The following is a 23,506-nucleotide window of genomic DNA, read 5'->3' as shown; positions in this document are numbered from 1 at the left end:
TCCTCAGGTATTAATTGACTTTTTCATTACAACAATTATCTCACTGATTTCCAAGCTCCCCCAGCCCTGACAGGCATATGTATGAACGCTTATGTCCTATCTACTACTTTGGCCTACCCTGGCAATGAAATTTTACCTCTTACTCTTGTTCAAGCCCCTAAAAAAATTCAGAACCCTCCTAGTCACTTGCTTAATCTCCTGAATTTTCACTCATTGCATCCACATTCAGTGGTTCAGGGGTTTTTTTGGTCCTGATGATCAAATCTGTACTTTCAGTTTCTCAGACCTGTACCTGAGTATACTAGGTAAGACTAATAAATTCTACCTTATCTTCTTCACATATTACATATACAATCCACAGTCCAAAACATAGGCACCGCTCAGGTGATTTCACTCTCCTTTCCACTGCAACTAACCACATTTGCCAGTTGCTGTTGTTCTTGTGTTATGATGGACCATGCAATTCATGACAGTGACTCAGCATTTACCTGTTTTTACAAAGTAATACAGACCTTGTCTATACGATGTAGAAATAGAATACATTTGTGGCTTTTAGACTGAAGTGTCTTATGAATCCATGAGATAATGACAACACATTTATCAAGCATTATGTCAAACACTTACATATGGGCCCTAAATGTGTAGATGGGTTCTACATCTAAAGAGGCACTCCTGAAAGAGAAAGGAAGAGTTATTACACTACATGAAATCTCTGCTGAACAACTCTGAAAACATGTAAGAGTTTAATCAATTTCAAAGGCATTTCAAACACATCTAATGCTTTATAAAAACCCATATACTTGCTTTTTGGCAGGAACCGTTTTCTGCAAATTCCAAAGTTTTAGAGTGTGGTCCTCAGAGGCTGTAACCAGCACAGGCTCTACAGGATGAAAAGCTAATGCCCGCACTCCATCAAAATGACTGCGTAGCGTATACTTAGGGTTCCACGTCTTTCGGAAGGCATCTTTATTGGCTGGCAGCTTAAAAAAAATGAAAAAGAGTGATTTTATCTTCAGTTTAAAAATATGTATAACATATATATCCCCCTGTATTTTAGGAAAACATATTATTTTTGATTCAGCTAATACATATTCAATCTTAAGTTTGCATGTCTCTATTAATCTGTCTATATGCATCTATAAATCCCTCTCCAGCATGCAAGGTAGTTTGCAAATTTTTCTACTATAATAGTTCATTTTTTTCCCAGAGTGGAATGGAATGCAATGCTGAATACACAGACAAGAAGCCTTGAGTTTCAAAAACTAGTTTTAATCCTTTTGTGTAACGATACTTTAATTCTACTTCCCTGAAGAAAGATAAAAATTTCATTGCTTGTCATGTTGGCCGCACCCAAAGAAGAGATTTACAACTGTCAAAAGCTTAAACACATTAAAAGAGAGCTTCAGGTAACTAGTGAGTGATCTTCCTCAGATGAGTAACTTGACTGAGAAAGAAGGAAACATACAATTCTTGAATACTTCACGTGAAGGTATGTACACAGAAATAGATAATCCAGATTTCAGTACACATTTGTCATGACTTTAAACATAACACTACATATAAATATTTTTAAAGTCTTCAATGAGTTTTAAATATATTCATGAGACAGTAACTTAAGTTACTATGCAAAGCAATATACACAATCATTACATTTATATGTTGTGAACATCTAATTCATCCCCTGGACCTACAGACTGTCAGGCTAAAATACAAAAATTACAGCTGCTTAATATTAATTATAGGTAACTCAGGAGAGCTACCAGAAAACCTCAAACTCTTCTAGTGAACTAGAAGAGACTAATTTAGAGCTTTTAATACAATTTATATTATGCAGAGCACAGAACCTTAAAAGACTACATCCCACTTGACAAAGTTACATCCCATCTATGATGGGGTTACAGTATTGGTGGACAAGGGAAGAGCAACTAAAATCATCTACCTGGACTTGTGCACAGCATTTGACACTGTCCCACACGACATCCGTGTCTCTAAACTGGAGAGACATGGATTTGACAGATGGACCACTCCATGGGTAAGGAATCAGCTGGACAGCCGCACTCAAAGAGTCATGGTCAATGGCTCGATGTCCAAGTGGAGGCCAGTGACAAGTGGCTTTCCTCAGCGGTCTGTATTGGGACCAGTGCTGTTTAACATCTTTGTCGTCAATACCGACAGTTGGATTGACCGCACTCTCAGCAAGTTTGCTGACAACACCAAGCTGTGTCGTGCAGTTGACATGCCACGGTGCCACCCAGAGGGACCTTGAAAGACTGGAGAGATGGGCCTGGGCAAACCTCATGAAGTTCAACAAGGCCAAGTGCAAGGTCCTGCACCTGGGTTGGGGCAATCCCAAGCACAGATACAGGCTGGGAGATGAGATCAAGGGCAGCCCTGTGGAGAAGGACTTAGGGGTGCAGGCAGATGAAAAACTGAGTATGACCCAGCAATGGGCACTCGCAGCCCAGAAAGCCAATCATATCCTGGGCTGCACCAAGAGAAGCGTGGCCAGCAGGTCAAGGGAGGTGATCCTCCCCCTCTACTCTTGTGAGACCCCACCTGGAGTACCGTGTGCAGCTTTGGGGCCTCCAGCACAAGACAGATGTGGACCTGTTGGAACAGGTCCAGAGGAGGGCCGTGAAGGTGATCAGGGGGCTGGAGCACCTCTCAAATGAGGACAGGCTGAGAGAGTTGGGGTTGTTCAGCCTGGAGAAGAGAAGGCTCCAGGGGGATCTTCTAGCGGCCTTCCAGTACTTAGAGGGCCTGCAGGACAGATGGGGAGGGACTCTTGATCAGGGAGGGTAGTGATAGGATATGGGGTAACAGTTTCAAACTGCAAGAGGGAGGATTTAGATTAGATATTAGGAAGAAGTTCTTCACTGTGAAGGTGGTGAGACACTGGCATAGGTTGCCCAGAGAAGCTGTGGCTGCCCCTCCCTGGCAGTATTCAAGGCCAGGCTGGATGGGGCTTCGAGCAACCTGGTCTAGTGGAAGGTGTCCCTGCCCATGGCAGGGGGGTGGGACCTAGGAGATCTTTAAGGTCCCTTCCAACCCAAATCATGCTATGACTCTATGATTTGTCCTAAGCCTCCATCATAAGGAGCAATATACGTGCAGGTACTTCTCTCTTCCCCTCAAGCAATTAGAAAGGAAGTTTAGAAAACTTACTTTAGTTAGATGACCAAGATCAGCAAACTAAAAATGAATGGAAACTAATCCTTATCCTATGAGTTACATACTATCTAGTCACTATGTAATTCCTAAAGCATGTTTCTCAAATGTAGGACAGAAGCTCTCAGTATCCCAGGATACTTTCAGCAACACTAAGAGACTAAAATCTCCCACAGCTAAAAAAAAATCTTAGTACCTTATATCTGTCAGGACTGAAAATAAAAATCAGATCATAATGTAACATATACTGTAATAAGGATTCTTGGACCAAATCTATATCCCAGACAATCACCACTACTCACTCGAACTAAATTTACTTCTATCCAATCAAAATAAATAGAAAGGCTCAAACAATAAAGAGTTCAGAGTTAAAGATGTGCAGACATTTGCTTTTCCCTTACATTCATGTAAATTTCTGGCCTAAGTGCAAACTATGCCAAGTTCAGATCAAGCAACAGAAACTTGTTATACCAGACACATAACCTGGCTTACTTTTTTTTAATACATGCAACAAAGCATGTTTTTCCCAATTTTCCTACTTCAGAGTATACTGAATACCACAATATTTTTACTGATATTTAAGTTATTTAGCACTAGACTGCATGTTATATACAAGCTTCATAAGAAGAATAATCTTTTGTTTCAGGGAACAGAGTGGAATTCTGGAGTTCTGCACTAAACTTGATAGATTTCAGCCCAAACTGCACATTTATTCACCTCCCTGAATCTAAAGTGGATAAAAGAAATGGAGAGGGGAAAAAAAAAAAAAAAAAAAAAAGGAAAAAAAGGTATTTTTCTAGCAGAGTTCCTTGATATTTTTAATCCTCATTATGTGATGTATTCATCCACCTGGCTAACTCAGGTTTCCTCATGCACTTGGGGTGATCTGGGACTTAAAGAAAAATCAAGCCGAACATTCAAAATAGCAATGGACAATTTTAGCGCATGTTGTTATGTCCTAGATTAGACAGAAGACTTTGATTCTTTGGGTGCAATGTGCATCCACACCACACTGATTTCTATTACAGTTGTGATGAAGAGTGATTAATGAAAATCAGGACTGAATACAGTCATCCTTGTTTTTCAAAAAAAGGAAGAGAGTACATTAAATCTTTTTTGTAAAAATGGCTGTTGCAACGGAAATTTCATTCTCAGCAGTTCAGAGGAATCTGCTAAAATGCAAAGTACAGAATTTACAGAAGTTATGGAAAACAAGGTACAATCCCTATCTCAAGTGTAGCTTTAAAGCCTTAATTTTCCTAAACCAGACTTGAACCTTGGTTCTTTTAGAAGACTCCATGTACACCTTCCTAGAAATCTAGTTATATATAAGCTCATATTTTCTTCTCTAATTCTCCCCACCCCCATCTATGTTCCAAATCAATCTTGACAACCTTACTGCAAGAGTAAAAGAACTGACACATCTTTAAAAAGAGATCCTTGCAACCTCTAAGGCGCTAACCAGTAGTATATTTAAAAACAAAAACAAAAAAACAAACCCTCCTCAGAAAAACACAGTCAAGGACTTGGAAAAGGGATTTGCTGATTACAAAGGATAAATGTGAGATACAAAATGGGCCAGAAGTATAATGGAAAAGTAGTAAAATGTGACACCGTATATCAACGTTCTCAAAGGCCTCTCAAAACAGAAGGTGTGGACACACTGCCCCATGTTCTACTGTAAATGCCAAAAGATAAAGTCATGAGAAGATAGACTATGGAACCATACAGCTTCACTAGCTCCTTCTCCCTTTTTCCCCTGAACTTTGGGGGACTTTACTGAACAGGACCAAGAGGGATCAGCTGAAGCCTTGATCCTAGTCCTCTGTCAGCAAAGAGCCACAGAGTAGATGTTTCGACTAGTAGAGTCTTCCAAAAACAAGAGTTGTTGTTCCCTCACCCGAACCACCCACCAACACCCAAACAAAAATTCTGCCTAGGTCAGGAGACACAAAATACTTTACATGTCCTAAAAAACCTTTACCACAAAATCTCCTTAAACTTAGAGCAAAATAAAACACATACAAACCATATACCACAAGAAGTTGCTAAACAGGTTAGAGGAGCAATCAGAATTGGAAATGTCTGCTTCATAACACTTGCTCAATCTAACCTAATAAAAATACTCTTTTGCCTTTGTTTTGTTTACAGACAAGCAACCTATTTGTTCTACCTTCCAAACCACCAGCAAACCAGACTGAAGGAAACTACACCTGAGCTAGAGGGAGAAGAGGGAGAAAGAAGAGAGGGAAAAGAGAAAAGACACCTTGCTGCCGCAGTCAACAGAATCCTTACAGCATAGTAAGGAGATGTGTATTTCCCTATCTCAATCACTACTCACCTACAGCACACAGAGGAATTAGAAAACAATAACTGGTAACTGTAGTCAAAGTCTTTTAATGTTTTAATGTTATTTTTTTCCTTGATAATGTTGTGACTGGAAATTTCAAAATTTAGATGCTCTGATAAAATGAGGACTTTGCATTTCACAGCCAGCCCTACACCAGAAAAACACCACCATCCTGTGCAGCTATGGAATCAAGCATTTGTTTTTGTAACAACATTACTCTCTCAGCATACAAACAACTACATGCACTAAGGTAAATATATAGAGCTAGATATAGAAAGAGACATGACTTGAGGTAACTGAACTGTATTACAGATGACTGGTCTTGTGGTAAACTTGTGCACTAAATCATTCACATACAGAAAACTTTCATCTGCAATTGAAAATCTTAAGATTTAAAACTTTAATCCCCATCCTGTCCACATATCCTCTCCTTTTCAAAACGCAACACTCATTGAGGAGTGACACATGAAAGCTAGTGGAACCCTGCTGTCGCTTTATTTATTCATGCACTAGAATGGCTCACACGAGCTACTTGAAGAGCCTGGACCTATTGGGAACAAAATGCAAGAAGTGGGAATATTAAGTGTTTTGGGGGGTTTTTTGTTGCTTTACTTAAACATTAACTTAGCTTAACATTATCTGCTTATCTGGAGATTTACTGGAAAAGGAGGTGGCTTCAGCTAAGATCATAGAGGCATGACATTAAGATGTCCTAGAAATACAGTATTACACGTACAATGTAAGACATGGTCTTATTGCATTGCAGATCCATAGTTATATGGAAACAACTTCAGAAATTATTAACTATCCAAGAATTTTTAACCAAAAGGAACACTGTGATAGAGAACTAATAGCATCTGAATTTCAGATAATTAGTATTTTCATTTGTTATTCAAGAAACAGAAATATGTAACATTAACATCCTGCAATAACAGAGAAATGTAAGTATTAGCACTTACTTCATTATAGCAATTAATAATTCTACCAGTTATAAATACTGAAGGACAACTATGATGAAAAAAAGTTGTGTAGTCACACACAAGTATTTTCAGACCCTGTAAAAAGCTATAAACAATTTATTTCTTCACTTTACAGATTCTAAGACTTTAAGAAAATCCATAGTAAAGGTTTTGGGTACAAACACCACGTATCTAACTTGAAAAGTTACAGAAACAAACAGAAAGGTATCTTACCATAACAATAATTAAAAAAACAAAAGAAAACAACCCCAAACAAACAAACAAAAATCCAACCACAACCCAAAACCATAAGACACTTCAATACAATGCGTAAGACTTACCTGAACACTTCCCTAACCAGCCATTACTAGCCAGTGAAAAATTCATATAACACTTTTGGTAGTAGCTTAATGAACGTCGTCAAAGGAATGTCAGAAGACTCTGGGTTATAATAAAAACACACCCTAAAAGCTTACATCTGAAATACACTACCATATATAGTCTACGCCATTAACACATAAAGGGGAGAGCAAAGGAATAAGTTAATATCGATATTTCTGTTTCATGCCATGTCTTCTCAATACTCCCTATCAGTGTATAATTGTAATTTTTGTTCAACTAAATTCATGTTAAGACATCAGTCTGTATTTTACATTATAACACGTTCCCCCAGTGACAAAATCTGAATTAAATTATTTAAGTAGAAAACAAACAAGTCATCTCATTTAGTTTTGATTACCCAAATTACTTAGCCCATTCACGAGGTGCTCCCTCCTCCTCCTCCCAAGTAATAGCTTTTGCTAATGAAACCTGTGTTCTCTGCATCTGTAATGTTCAGGGTTGGGGAGAGGGGACCCAACTATTATTGATTAAATTAAACTCTATAAAGAATTTTGAAATAAAATTGCACTTACATCATAACTATAGTCTGCATCATTTGTTACTGTCAAGTCTGCAAGGTCTCCAAGGCCCAGTACACTTAACAACACATCATCAGAACCCATAATAAATGACTTGCCTCCTCCAGGTGGAAATGTTATTGGCTCAGCTACAAAGAATAAAACAGTTTCTTTAAGTCTCAATGTAATAATTCAAACTGATGAAAAACTGCATTATTTATCACTTGAAAGCAAAGCAGAGTTTAAAACTGAACTTTTATGTTCTACATACTGTCCCAATGAAAAAAGAAAAGAGAGCATGAAGACACACACACATGTGCAAACACACACACATAATAAATACATGATTCTTACATGATGCTTTGTCATTTGATTACAACTTACTTTACAGAGGTGTTCAATAATACTGACAAGTGACTCAACTGACATTACTTTACATTGCAACATCAAATCTATGTCCCAGGTCTCCAAATTCTCAGACAGATATTTCATTCACTACCTCATGCTATCTGCCTTCTTTCTGCCCATTTGCAAATAAGTCTCTGTGCTTTATACTAGTCAAAAATCTTTACTTGCATGTGGAAGTATTCCTTACCACTCAGGCCAGAGGCCTCCTGCAAAACATCTCTTCTACTTCGATTTTTTTCAGATTATTAAAAAAATGAAAACATCTGTTATTCATTAATTCCCCCTCTTTCTCAGCATGATTTTGGATTCTAATTTAAAAATACACTCAACTGATATTTATCTTAGCTAGCTGTGCCTTCCTGAAATTAAAATTTAACATTTCTGTTAATTATAATTTAGAATTAATAGAAGTTATATAAAATCATTCATTCTTAATTCACATCTGAATAATAAAGTTTCAAATATTCACTCATATTCTTTACACTCTTCAACAATTCTGTGTATCTCTTTCTACCCACAAATACCAATTTAGTAGTGAGGAATGGGAATAAAGGCTTAAACTTTGTAATACTTTAGTATACTTTAGAAGCTGTTTTTACTTATCAGTATTGCTTTCTGTGCAAAAATTGGGACACTTGCTAGGCAGAGTACTTGAACTTGAGCTATATGTGAAACTTGGCTAAGCGCAAACATCTGCAAAATATCTCTGAAATCTTTAAAAATTAAACTTGCTTGGCTTTTGGATTTCACTGATTTGGCGAGAGTTATGGTCTCACTTTAATGCCACCCCTTGTTTCTAATCCTCTCAGCAAAACCTTGAAACTCAGAGAAAATAAAGTTTCCAGATCTGAAAGACATTCCTATTCTAGTTTTTATCTAACAAAAATAGTTCCAAAGAGCAGGATTAATAATCAACACATTCCTCTTTTGAGCATGCATCTCTACTGTTTGTACTGCCACTATCTGAATGGTAACCTAGTTATGTTCCACTCCAACTGAAGAAAAGTAACTAAGACCAGGTGTCAACTTGGTGCAATGGCATCATTGCTATGGCTATGCAAAGATAAGCCCAGCCCAGCCAGATCAAAAAAATCACTTCTCAAGAATAAAACAAGTTCTAATGCTAACCTTATTACCACACAGGCAACACAACTGTATGTGAGCATTTCAGAATATCATCTATGTAAGAATAAAGACTGCTGTTCCTACAGTTGCACAAAAAGAGCAAATAATATTCTAACTACACCCAATCACCTCCCTTTCAAGGTGAATGAATTTGCAGTTCATACAAAGGTCTTGACTCATCAAAATGCTACAGTAAATTAACAGCCCAAAACAGCTTACCATGCCCTTATACAAAGCAGCTTTTAGCTTCTGTTAATGTTTTACTAAAACTCTCAATTTGACAGTCTATTCCAAACCACTCACATTTCAAGAAGCCATATTTCTAGAAAACATCTAATTATTTCCCACATTCCCACCTATCTTCTTTATTATAGGTTTTGGGCTTTTTTGGGGGGGGGCGAAGCAGTCATCCATGCTTATCAGATGAGATCAGAATTTCTAAGGACTGATTTCTTAGTCAAAGTGTCTGAGCTGAGTATAAAAGGAGATACAAACAATACTTTATATGAAGCAAGAAATAAAATAACATCACAAACACTCTCTGGGCGAACCTAAATTGTGAAATCCTCAAATAAATAGCAATTAGGCCCTCAATTACTTCAGAGATCAATTTTTTCCTCATTCTTTTCTGACAGAAAAAGTGGAAGAAAAAAATTATAAAGGCGAAGAAGGAAACAGAGAGGTTTTTAGTGTTTTGTTGTGGTTGTTATCATTGTTTGCCTGGCTTTGTGTTTTGGTGTTTGGGTTGGGTTTTCTACCCTTTTCTTGTTGACTCCCACAGATAGGCTACAGTACTTTTATTTGGAATTTCCAAAACTGGCTCACCTCTACTGTCTTGACAAGGTCACAGCCTCCCAAACACAAGTATCCATTTACAAGCCAAACCTCCCAAGTCCTTATAGAATAAAGCGGCTGATCACTGGGGGAAGGAGGCAATACGCTCATTTTAAAACCTGAGGACACTTTCCATCCCTGTTGTGATGCTGTGACTCCTATTTGATCTTAGGACAGGCCCACAAGGTTTAAATAAGCCCCTGAACTTGTCATACTAATTCTTTGCGCAATTAATGTCATCTTTCCTTAACAGATCAACTTTCATATGCTTTATATTAAAAATTTAAAACTACCACAGAAAAACAGTACCACATTAAGAATCTATATTATAAATTTATCAAGCTTTACTTGCAGAGCTGAATATCCCTGCTATCAGAAATTCAGAAGCATATTTTTCAATACTAAAGTTGCCAATATGTATGTTGTATATTTTATTTGCACATTTTAAAATAAGACATATTCAAAGTTTAAAAAATGACTGTAAGCTGTTTTTGTAAAAAGAAAAGGCAGAAACGTTACACGATGAAACATGCATGTTACAGCTACTCAAATTAAAGACCCACAATTCTGCATATCAAAAACAATGCATCAATAGCTACATCCAAATGATAGTTAAATAAATTACTTATTGAATGCTTTTCATCTTAAAAAATCCAGGTATTTTTCTAGCACATACAATACAATATCATCCTCATAGCATAAAATATATGTTTAACTGAACTTGCAATCAATAAATATCAAGTAATAATGTAAGTGATAGTACGAGTTCTGTTGTAGGAGAAACTAGGTGAAAAAAATGCAATGATCAAATATTTGCTTGGCCAATCCTAACGAGTACTTCTTACCCTCAAGTTCTTGTACAGATTTTTGTACAGTATTTTTTGTACGGACTGAAACTGCTTTCATCTCTAATCAGATACGTATATTCATATATGCTATTGTCATTTACGATATGATAGGGACATCTTAATCTTGTTTTCCATAAAGTTAATATGTGGTACACCAAAAGCAGCAGTTAATGCCCAAGCAATTAGCTGTTACTACTATTTTTTGTCAATCTAAAAAAGAGAAACAAACTGTGAAAATAATAATTTTCTGTATAATACGTTGGATGGAGAATCATGCTGCAGTTGATTCTCTTTCTGAAAGTCATGCAGCGTGGTGAAATGGAAACCTCAATTTCTTACGGCCAAAACTATGAAGTATAATTACAGCATAATAATTTTCTCATCATATTTAACCAGGCACTTGAGTGTGAAAAAAACCAACAAAACAAACCCAAACCCATACCTTTAGAGGCATGAAATATATATTCCCAGCCAATCAGAAGCATAGTTTACTTTCCTCCCTGAACTCCCTTCCTCCCCCCTTAAGAAAAAAGTGAACTTAATATCGCTTTGCTCTCTATACAAAAACAGAATTATCTGTAACACTTCAGAGTGTAGCATAAACCTTATGTACAGTCACAAGAACATTATGGCTTGGTGACATTCATCAGCATGGGCTAGCGCATCCCAGCAAGAAAGCCTAAAGTTGTCTGCAAAAAACTGAAACACAGTTGAATAAATAAGTGATCAAAACCTGCATTTTATAGCAATGAAGTTTGGCTTTGTTAACAAACGACAGACGTAGAAGGAATTCAAAGACAACACTAAGCTTGCTTGCTTGCAGCTTTGCACCATATGGTACAGACAAAAACTCAAAAGAGCTGTGTAGTATTCAGGACAGAATTTCTGATCAAACAGCAAAATTTACACTCTAATATTCAAGTTTAAAACTTACGCAGAAACCACAATTAGCAGATATGATAGCAGAAATATTTATACTATTACTTTTAATGAATAAAGCCCAAACTACACTGCTAAGCTGAAAACACATGAACACATCAAATACCAAGAAAATATAATCCTGAAGACACAGTTTATTTGAAAATAGTGCGGACAATCTTTACTTGAAGTATAGCACAGTGTTTTTGCTACAGGAATCAGGCAATAAAAGTCAGTCTCTATCAAATTCAAACTTAGCATCTATTTCTTCAGAAAAATTGTTTTGTCCAGAAAAGAGTCTAAAAGAGACAATGGCTATACGGCCTGTCCTTAACAACAAACATCTGTGTTCCTTTGCACAACATGTATGGCCTAAGACAAATAGCCTAAGGCAGTCTAAGGGAACTGTAACTGTAGGGTCAAATGCCTTTAATAGCTTACAAGGCTAAAAAGCAACCTAAAGCATGTAAATACTAAACCTAAACACAACCTAAATGTATTTCCACATGTTTTAGCAAGTGGAACTTCACCAGTAGGTTTTTTTAATTGCACTCCACAGGTAAATTTCATACTGCTTCATCTTTAAGTCATAAATAAAAACAAAGACAAAAAGGAAGGCAGTAAAAGAGAAGGTGTGAAGACAAACACTTCGTAAAGGAATAGTTTGGGAGAGCAACAAGACCGCCCTACAAAACACCTATTTTGTGCTTGCCTGGTGAAAGGCACTTGTGGGGGCAAGGGTGCAGGAAGAACAGGAGAACTAACAGATTATCAGGATCAGTAATAGCGCAAATTCTTTCCCCTTCTGGTACAGCTGATACCATGCCAGGGCTTATGGGTTGAACATCATCATAAAGGAGCCAAATCTGAATTCAGCTGAGTACTTTGAATTAATCTGTTCTGAGTAGAGAACAGAATTTACATAAATGGCATTCTAATCTCAAAGTTAATAAAAGGAAAATCATTCTTTAAAATAAAAAACTTAAAGCTGAGTACAAGATTTTGCAATATTTAGATAATTGTTTGCCACTAACTTCTCTTGCCTAAGATAATCCTGAAATTGAAAGTAACACTTTGAAAAGAAATAAATCGTGTCTTCGTACACTTGTGTAAATAGACCAAGAAAATTTTAAAGTTGAGGAAGAGACACAAGTTAGTCTCATAATTTAAATAAACACTTTTAAATTTCAGTTTAAAGTGCAAACTGTGTATCAAATAATAATACTCACCTTTTTCCCCCCTCAATCAATAGCACCCTATTTGTAAAAGGTTTTACTAAGCTGGGTGGGGTGGGGTGTCTGCAAACAGTGCTTTAATAGTGAATAGTTTCAGAATACACTGCTGTACATGAAGTTGTTTAAAAATACTTATGAAATAATGGTGAGTTACAATAAGCCACAGAAACTCAAGCCATAGTCTCATAAAACCATTTGGGAAGAAATGCAAATAAAATAATAATGTGGCAATCTGCAATTGCATTAAGGTTTATAGAGGGGACAGCAAATTACAGCGTGTGCTTTCTAAAAGAAATCTCCTGAAATATAGTAAGTAGCTGAATTTTTTGTACCTTCCTCTGCTCTTGCACCTTCATGATCAGTCATTCTAGAAGAGGGTGACCTAGATTGATTAATGATTCCTGAAGGGATGTGGGGTATCTCATCATCGCCCAGATCAGCTATCATGTCGTGAAGTTTTGTCCTGTTGACTCCTGTAAATTAACGTCAGCAGCAAAGATTCATTTGATTGCTACCGCTTGACTTGACTGAAGTCTAAAAATCCATTAAACTAATTAAACATAATTATTACTGACAGGACTTCCTTAAAATAAATACAATGCTTTGCTTTTGTCTTTGTATATTAATAAAATTCATCTTGTAATCAAAAGGAGGAGTTAATACATCAAATCCGAAAACTACATGCAAACAGTTCTAATTGACTAAATCAAAGAATAACTCCTTTGTGTTCTGTAGATCTGTTCTATAATTTCCTGTAGAAGAGAAAAAAAAAAAATCACCTTACAGCCCTACTGAGAAGTCAAGCCAAATATTAAAAGAACATTAACTATTAAATAAAATACATATGAATTAAACATTTGCTAACATTACACAGCTTTAACTATACTAAACAATTTAACACTGAAAAAACAGAGTGCAAATAAAAAATAAGCTTAAAAATGAGGGAAAAAGTACAGACAACTCATAATGGGGGTGCAACAAACAATTAACTTTCCCTGCGTTCGAATGATGTTTAAATTGTATAAAGTGCTTATTAAACACAAGAGCAAGAATGCTTCCACCACTGTATGAAACTGCATATGTATACTACCCTTACTATACAAGCATGCCTCTAGAAACAAAGCATACTGAATTACATGTGCATTAAATTCCTGATGTAGACATTAGCAAACAAGAATAGTATGTTTTCTTTTTTTTTTTTTTAATGAATTAATTCCTGCTTCCACCTTACAGCTTGCATGTCCAAAAGTCAAGCATCAATCAAGGCGAAATTTCAGTCAGTCTCTTTAAAGAAAACAATCCACGATGATGCAAGACACAACTAGCATTTAATACATTAAAAAAAAAAAAAAAAAAAAAAAAAAAAAAAAAAAAAAAAGAGTCCTTCCTGGGACTGCAGGCAGTTCTATTGTGGAACATTTAAAATAAAAAAAAAAAACCCACACCACTCAGCTGCCAAAAATCTATGCTTTTAAACTTGCTAAAATATAAGTGCTTACTATCTTTAAAAGGGCATATTAAAACAAATAATTTTCAAATACATCCATTCTTTAGTAAAGTAACCATTAGGAAACAATTTCTTATACTGTAAGGTGACATGTATCACTTATTAAAAAGGACGCAGCCTTTATTCTCAAAAAAGTAAAAGGTAAACACTATAATTACAGATGACTTATCAAAAGCAGAACTTTGTTTAAACAGTTAAACACTAAAACACACTTTTCCAAATATCTGATCATTTCAGTTTTTAGATCTTATTGGAAAAAATTATTAAAATTGATGTGTTCAAAAATAAGTATCTATCAAAAATTGAATTCTCTGGAGAGAGGGATGACAACAAAAAATATTTCTGGAAGTGGAATCATAGCAAGAGTATACCACGCATACCCCAAGAGGGATGCTATAAAACTATCCTCATTAACACTTCTGAAACATTTTCATTTTGCCAAGTATAGAACTCCCTATACTTTTTTTGTGCTTGTGATATTTTTTTTCTTTCTTTTACAGAACCCTTGGTATTCTAATTAAATCTACGAAGGCTGATACCCAGAAGTCGTTTGAGGATAAAAATGGCTTCCAAAAGTTTCCCTTATGCAACAGAACAGATTTCTTGAGTGGTTAAGTTTCATTTCACTCTCATGTAGAAGAGTGTCTAGAAACGTGTGATCTCAGCTAATGAAGTATGTGTAAAAATAATAAAAATGAGGAATGTCTCTTTCACACCAACATTTTTTCCTAATAGCCACTAGACTTACAGGATTTAATTTCAAAGGTACAATGCTTAATTGTAGTCAGCAGGTGCGATCTCATTTAAAAAAAAGAAATTCATTCTTAAAATGGCCAGGTCTCCACCATACAGAATCCAAAGCTTGCTTTTATCTTTATTCCAGTTGGCTGTCAGCCTGCCACCTATGGTGAGTAGCAGCAGGTACATTCTTGAAGATATTACAGAGTAATCAATAAATGACATGATAAAAGTCACGACTGGTACCCTAAACTGTCTACTTTAATATACCCTTTGCTTTCCAGAAGAAAACCCATTTGTCTTCTCCATGTGAATACGCATGAACTGTTCAACACATGGATGGAAAATGCCAAAAAATGGCTTATAAAGTCTTACTTACATCCAAACTGCAAGCATCTCTTGGAGGTGCTTTTCACACCAAACATATGGGCATGGGAAGATCATCTCAGAGCACATTCAGAAATAACTAGAAGCAGCCTCCCTGCTCTCCTGCCTTGAAGCAGACAGTCATTTAGTACACCACTGATTAGGGGAATGTCAGCCTTGCCTTTTAATGTTTTTCAGTATCTTTAGCCACTTCTTGTCCTTCAGCCATAACCTCAGAACAGCTCTCAATCCATCATACAATACAGAGAAACTTCTTTCTGAAGTTTAGAAAAGAGCAGCTTCTGTTCCAAACTTCTGTTATTTCATGCTGAAAAATGTACATATTCAAGATTGTGCCACCACCACAGAAGACTGTGCAGATTTCTGCTTTCAAACAAGTGCAAGTGTTCCTTCATAGAATTAAGTATTTTAAATGGTACAAAGAGGTTTTTTAAGGATAAGAACGTGCTGTCTCTGCATAGGCATCTATGTTCAAGGCACAAACTGGATTAGTGTGCTTTACCCTCAAGAAACGATTAGAACAACAAAAAAAAAAAGAAATCAGTAAACATGAACCTGTGAACAAAAGCAAAACACCTACAATCCCATCTCAGTGTAACGTTCCTTCAAAGCTCAAAAGTGAAAAAGGTAACTGAATATTCAGTGCTGAAAAGTTGTAGCCTGAGAAGCCATAAGCAGATTTCTGTTAGCTCCAAGATGTAACAGCCCAAGTCTGAATATAACACAGGGATCCTTCTGTGTTAACAGGTGATGGTAACAAAGACGGTAAAATCCAAATCGATTTTCATGCCTGTCAACTATTACACTGTATTTCCAGAAATCAAGGGTAGCAAAGTGAATGGGACAGATACTGTTTCATAAATGCAGAACAACTGAACTGAGGAAAAAGAGCAGGGAAGTGAAAGATAAAAGTTTCAAGGAAACTAAGGAAAAAAATCGGTAAAAGGATCTTCATTTTACCAGCGATATCCACATACAATTTAAGATGTGAAATCTATTTTTCAAATTGCTAAGAACACATTACGCTGACCTGACAGTATGAAATAAGAGGTGCATCATCTTCAATACAATGTTCTGAAAACGCAACACTATATCTGAAAATCAGTCACCCCCTGATTTACCTGCCAAAACTGATCTTAAACTTGGGCAAGAAACTGGCCTTAAATTCAGCATGTTACTGTAAAAGCTAAGCATGGTTTTACAGAAATCAAACCTAACTCCTCATCTATTTACCACAACGAAGTCCAGAATAGGTTGTGGTTGGTTTGGGGTTGTTTTGAGGTTTTTTGTTTGTTTTGGGGTTTTTTTAATATAAAAATCTCTTCGATAAACAGGTTTTGGGTTATTTTACAGCTGATATTATAAAGGCAATTAAAGTATAGGGTGAGTTTTTGTTTGGTTGGGTTTTTTTGTTTGTTTGTTTTTACAATCGTTTGATAAGGAAGTATTTCCCCATAACATGGTGACTATCATGGCAGAAAAATAAAAACCAATACCAAAAAAACCCCAAAAAAGCATAAATATTACACTACGAAAATGTATGTGCTGACAGAAGATGATCTAAATTAAGGTGTTCTACCCAAAAGAAAACATATCAATGCAGACTGCATAAGTATCAAAATAGAATCAAATCTACTTCTGTTCACTTATTTATCTCTACATTTTGAGTTAAAGTTACTATTCCAGGGCTATGAAGACCCTGTTATGGGTCTAAACACAGAGTATGGTAGTTACCAGATGCATATCCAACAAAGGAACCTGTTAGAATGTCTGCCCTATTATGCTGTCCTCAAAGCATTGCAAAAGGTGATAGTCAATGCACATTTATTTGATCTTTATGACGATATATGTGTGGCCATGCAGATAAATTACAACATTGCTTGAAAAATTCTGATAAAAGTCCGACAATATACTGAAGAGCAAAGTAAGAGATGAATATTCAGAATGAAGTTCACAAACAATCAATCAGACATGAGAAGGAGGAATAGAGGCCTTCGACATTATTTTCAGTCTCAATGTTAAAAAAGCTGAGGAAAAAAGTCTACAAATTGAATGAACAGGTTTTAATAAACCTGCCCGACCTTAAAATGCATACTTTTACTGTGTGTGGAGTTCTCATTCAATTAGCCCAGCGATTCAAAGGCCAATTTTTAAACAGAAACTACTATCATGAATGTGAAGCAAGTGCAGAATCCCACAAACCACACCGCGAGGCTATCTATGAGCTCAGGGTCTCCCAGAGGAGAATTTAAACTTAAAACCCAAAATGCTAAACAGTGATTTAAGTGATCTCACAGCACTGTGACACACCACTGCCTCCTAAATATTCTCTTATGTGAACATAAGCAGGTTTCAAAATCACTTTAGATGAAGAAAATGCTGCTTTAAGTTTTGATAGTGGAACATACATTGTCAAAAGACAACGTACGTCAAGTAATAATTGATGGCCAACATGTCATGCCATTCATGGTACAAAAATGAATGTTACACCATTTGCAGCAACTGCAGGAAAGTGGGCAGGAAGGAACGTTTTTATAATAATGTTACAAAGTTTTAAATAAACTGCTGATTCACATGTTAAACAAGGATACCCATTACCATCCAGATTACTCCTGTAAGTTCTAATCAAACCAAAGACTAGGTACTTCATTGAAGATTTTATATTTGTATGTGTCTGTATACATGCAAGTCGTGCAAAATTGCTGAAAAAACAATCAACATGCACTAACTGAATTCTAATTTGTTAGATGTTACAAAGTAAATGCAAATCTTACTACAGAATTCTTCGTGAAGTGTTATATTTTAATTATCACCTAATTTAGTTAGTAAATATTCACACAATTTTTCAAATCAAGGAAAAAAACATTTGTTACTAAATATCACCAGAAACTGCTATAATATACTTTCAAAATAAAAACACTGCAATCAAGGGAGCTCCTCTGGAGTGTCATTGATTCAATAACACTTTGTCCACTAAGAGCTTTGTATAGTTGATGACATAAGTCACAAAAGCATTTTTACCAAGTACTTCAATATTGAAGTTTGGTTTAACTTAAATAGTTTGAATAGGTCAACTGGTCTGAAAACTCTTAAAAGAGGTGTCAACCAGAATGTGGTAACTGCACAGAAAAGTAGAGCGCACCATAAAATAAAGATTAAATCCTAGACAAAGTCACAAAAAAAGTTCATATTTACATTACAGGCATTTTTTTATTCTCATGCCTTAGACTGTAAAAATAATTACAAGGCCATAAACAGCAATTATAGCTTGATGCAAGCTCATGTTAAAAACAAAAAGAAAACCCAACACCCCTCCCCCCACAACAATATCATAGTATTGCACTTTAAGAAGCAGGAAAATCTTTCAGAAAACTTCCGAGTAGGAATATCCTCAAAATGCAAGACATTCAGTATTTTTACACTCATAATTCAAAGCATTTAGCTCTCTTTACCTATTTAACCTTAAATTTTTCAAAGTTTTTCATCTAGGAGATGTCTGTCAAAGGTTTTGACATATTCACATTCAGCAGGTAGAAAGTTAAAGTTGGTTGCCCCCGTTACAGAAAATGATGCTTAATGAAAAAAACAAAAACAGAATTTGTGAGGAAAAAAATGTCTTCTACACAGATAGACAAAAAAGCGTTGCATTACAAGATTCAGAATCTGCACTTACTCTTTACCCCTTTCTTCCCCTTTCGTTCCTTCTTGTACTGTTCCTTCAGTTTACTTATTAGTCCCTGGTCTACATCCCAAACCTCAGCAGTTGGGGACAGGTCATCTTTGTCTACATGCAGCATATTATTAAAAGAAAAAATATCAGCAATTGGCAATGCAAGCTGTTGGCGATTTACTGTCATAACTGTATAAAAGCATTAATAAAAGTTCTTAAATCTTTACTTTAAAGGTGCAGTCTCAGTTTTAAGTTCACAAAATACTAAGTCTCATTCCATACAGTTTTCCAAGGCACTGTATAATATCAGTTACATATTTGAAAATTGTATGTTAATTTGTTACTAAGGAGCAAACAAATTAAGCTTCATAAGTAACTGTTTATGTTAGATACTTCAAAATACACAAAAATTCATTGGTGTTCAGAAACGATTACTGCATCTTTAGAAAGACAATGTTAAGAAATTATTCAGCCAGTGTTGAATAAGCAAATAAAAGTATTCATGCTATATCTCTCATGAAAATGCAAGCTGAGTAAGTCAGTGCCAGTTTATTCATGAAGACCATCATGCATCCTCTCACACTCATTCTACATGCACAAGAAAGAAACCTAGTCCTACATATAACCAGAGGAACAAGTCTATAAATACAGCTTTTTACATAAAGATGAAGAAAAGTAATTCACAGAGGTGAATACATTGACATCCCACAGCATTCCAGCAATTAAATTATCATTAGCAGAAATACGACATTTCACAGTAGTTTCAAGACAACATGTCTTTTTCTGTTTGACAAATATTGCAGAGTTAATTATTCTCCAGGAAAAGTCAAGTCTCCACTTTTCCAAACTATCTATGTCAAGCATTTCTGGAAACACAGAATTAATAAAAGGATAAACTTGTTTCTAAGACAAGGTAAATATAACATTTGCAGAAGCACTTTTGCTAGCAGCCAATCAGGCAGCAAGCAAACTTGGTTTGTGTGCCAGTTAAGTTTATGCTCACAAATTCTTTAGGCATAAAATAATAAACCTAAGTTGCTCAGTTCCCAGCTTCCAGTCATATGTACAATATCAGTGTTTCCATAAAACAGCGATTTTTGAAGTTATAACCATTACAGTCATAAAAGTCCACAACAGAGGCCATACACAACAGAAACACAGAAACATGCATTTAGGATGCAAACCAGTATGAGTTATTCCAAATACATGTTTCATGACAAAACATGACAACAAATGAGAAGATATCTTGGGATGCTGATAACAAAGAGAAAAACATTGATCAAAACAGTAGAATATAGAAATGACAGGGGTGGCGAAGGCATGAAATGGACAGCATAATGGCAAAGTCCCCCAAGCTGTCCGCAAAGAACTGTGGAGAGGGGAAAGGAACAATTACATCCTACATCAAACTGCAGCTACAACTACCAACTGCAAACACAAAGACCTCAATCTTTATGATCACAGGGCCAAAACATCAACAGAGAGGAATAGTGATTATTCAGGAAATACAAGAGGCACAGAAAGATAAGTCAGAGGATATGGCCAACCAAAAGAGGAAGGAAATAAAGAAAAACAACAAAAAACCCCTAAACCCCAATGAAAGGAAAGTCAGTTAAGAGTAAAACTAAAAAAAAAAAAATATATCCAAAGCACCAATAATAAAAGGAAAATAATCAGCTAGGTTGCAGCATTGCGGAGAAGGATTTAGGAATTAAACTGAATCAGAAGCTGACCATACGTAACAGCAATGTAATGTTGTTAAAAAACAACAACAACAAAAACCCCAAAACCAAAAACCAAAACCACACATAACAAAATTGTCATCCTAGCATGTCTTAAAAGGTGTGGTGTGTTAAACCAGGAGTAGTCCACACAATTCAGCGATGATGATGACAAAATTGAAACAACATGTCCACTGTGTGTTCTACTCAAGAAGTTTAGAAAACATCTGTAGACTGCAAAACAAACAGGGCATTAAATACCAAAATAAGGAAGCTGGAGGAACTGGGCTCATTCAGTCAACAGGAAAACATAATCCTGCAAACATAAATAACAGAAAACTAGATAAAACGCTGACTCCGATTAACCAGAGGGGCTGTGAAATGAATTTCAATAAAGATTTTTAGGAAAACCCAGCTGTGTTTCTCGCAGGTATGCCTAGATTCACCGAACGATTTCAGAACAGAGCCACGTAACTAGAAGACCTCCACCATTCCCCCCTAGTAGTGAACCTTCTCAAATTGCCTGCAGTGTTTATGATCCACACTAAACTGACATCAGGACAGTGCAGAGGGATCCAGGATGTTGACTATCCAATACCACTTAGTGGAGAATGGATTTATTTCTCTATTTATTTATAGTTAAAACATATCCCAAGACACTCTTGAGGTCCAGTCACACCCTGCCACCCAGAATTCTGGGCAGAGTCACTCGTTCTCCGACTCCTGGTCCATCTGTAAATGGAACATTTGTGTTTCGTGGAGAGGAGAAATTGAGTGATGAACACGTAGTTAGTCATCAAAATCATAAGCAGAATAAAAAGACTATGTAATACGTAACATCTGTAGTACGTAACATTATATATAACAACATGTATTTATTCCTGTTTGCTTAAGCGAACAGCAGTTCTATATGCATCCCTTTCTTGTTGATACTGGATCACCGTAAGGTATTTATGATTTTTTTTGATGTGCTGCATACTCTAACGCTTTATTTAACACTGAATTTGCTAATCTTTCACGATTTTGAAGATAAGCTGTTCCTAAGTAAAACATGTTGCGTGATAGGACACTAAGTCATAACGTTTGAAAATAATTTAAGACTCAAAGTGTACTAAATGAGGCACTTACAAAAAAGTATGTGTTCATAAAAAGCCATATTATAGGAAGGAAAGAAAAGCAACTTCCATACTTGGTGGCTGGTTTGCAGAAGTGTCCAATAGCAAAAATGTATCCATCAAATTTGGCAAAGAAATATTTTAGCATATCTGAAGTTAGACCTACAAATAATACTTTCATGATTAAGTATTGAAAGTAATAATAAAGCAAGACTACGTCATAGGTTTAGAGCCTAAACATCAGAACGCTGGTTTCCAGATACTAAATAAAAACTTTATAAGGAAATACACACGTAAACATTTACATTTTTTCAGAGAGCCTAAATCTTTGCAAGAGTAAGAAGTGATAGAAGGATGCCAATGACAGAAAATCTAAAACAGGAAGAAAAAAAGCTGAGAAGAAAACAGAACAGAGCAACTATTTACATTATGAAGAAAAATATTAACTTTCACTGAAATACTAAAGCCAATGGTTGATGCAATTGTTTAGAAAGTAATGGCAAGTATTCATTTAAATGAAGTCAACCCTCAAAAATAAATAAATAAATGGCTGGACCTGGAGATTTCAATAACAGTTTCACAGAGTTCAAAATAATGTAACAAGCTAAAATAAATTGGTTTAGGCAATGTATTATTTTACTTTAGAAGGCATTTAAGGGGGACAATATTTGAAATGTTATTCTTGATAGGTAATAAAGAAGCATTGTCTTTAAGTATCTCAAATTTACACACTAATTGTTAAAAAAGTGACACTTAACCCCAAGACCTGATAGACTGTACCCTTAAACATCCATTTAAGAATAGCTGTACTAGAATTGGTGACATACTATGAAAAAAGCATTGCTACTACAGTTTAAGTATGGCTTCTGACTCATTTAAATAGTAAGTTAGTACAAAATATACAACTTAAGGATATTGTCTTCATTTGGCAAAACACATACATTTTAAGACAAAAGTAGTTTTATCCTTATTTCCTCCTCCCCACTTCCTTGCCTCAGATGCAAGTGCTTTAGTAACAATGGAATCACTGCAGTTAAACCAGTTGTCACAAAAAAGCTGTCACAAGCGCATACAAACTCGCTTTTGCTATGGGTTCACTTAAACTGCCATAAAAGACATTCAAACTGCTCTCTGAAGGTCAATTTGATTTTTAAAAAAGATTTTTAAATTTTATTTTATTTTTTAAGTTTGAGACAGAAACTGAACTTCTCAAAATCAAGTTTGAAAAAAATTAACTTGCAAAATCAGCATTGCAAATAAATCAGAATCCCTCTGTTCTGGGTAACTACCTGAGAAGACAACAGAGATGTAACATGCTGGAAAGCAATCTTAGAAAGCACTGACTTGGTATTTCAGTGGACAAGCTAGTTCAGTAAGTTTCAGCCATCTGCTCTGAAAAAAATGGATAAAACTTCGACTGAATGAATTATAGTATCAAGCTATCTTTCCTTCTATATGCAATAGTGGTAAGACTGATGCCAGAACCAGAACTTTCTGCATCACTATACACTCAAAGGGATGTTGTAAACTGAAAGTCAAAACCTTGGCTTCAGGGCCTGAGTCAGCTTATACCAACAAATTTGCCTGTTTGGCTAAATAAAAATATGATCAAGAAACTAATCAA

The 23,506-nt window shown here is 35.7% G+C and overlaps 1 protein-coding gene across 3 annotated transcripts in view; it reads right to left on the bottom strand.

Annotated features, from left to right (window-relative positions):
* STRN3 (striatin 3) overlaps positions 1-23,506 on the bottom strand; it is a 67,269-nt gene that overhangs the window by 11,692 nt on the left and 32,071 nt on the right. Inside the window, exons 8-12 of one of the 3 annotated variants that reach the window (XM_086463595.1) lie at positions 19,050-19,160; positions 13,077-13,217; positions 7,392-7,525; positions 805-980; positions 625-672 (exon numbers count right to left, since the gene is read on the bottom strand). In XM_086463595.1, coding sequence (XP_086319721.1) covers positions 625-672; positions 805-980; positions 7,392-7,525; positions 13,077-13,217; positions 19,050-19,160 — 610 coding nt within the window. The remainder of the gene's footprint in view (positions 1-624; positions 673-804; positions 981-7,391; positions 7,526-13,076; positions 13,218-19,049; positions 19,161-23,506) is intronic. The other 2 variants (XM_086463596.1, XM_086463597.1) reach the window with 2 other exon arrangements.

Source organism: Leptosomus discolor, chromosome 3, assembly GCF_034619465.1.
Source record: "Leptosomus discolor isolate bLepDis1 chromosome 3, bLepDis1.hap2, whole genome shotgun sequence".
NCBI lineage: Eukaryota > Metazoa > Chordata > Aves > Leptosomiformes > Leptosomidae > Leptosomus > Leptosomus discolor.
The sequence above is the reverse complement of the archived record's forward strand: the minus strand, read 5'-3'. Positions and strand labels throughout refer to the sequence as shown.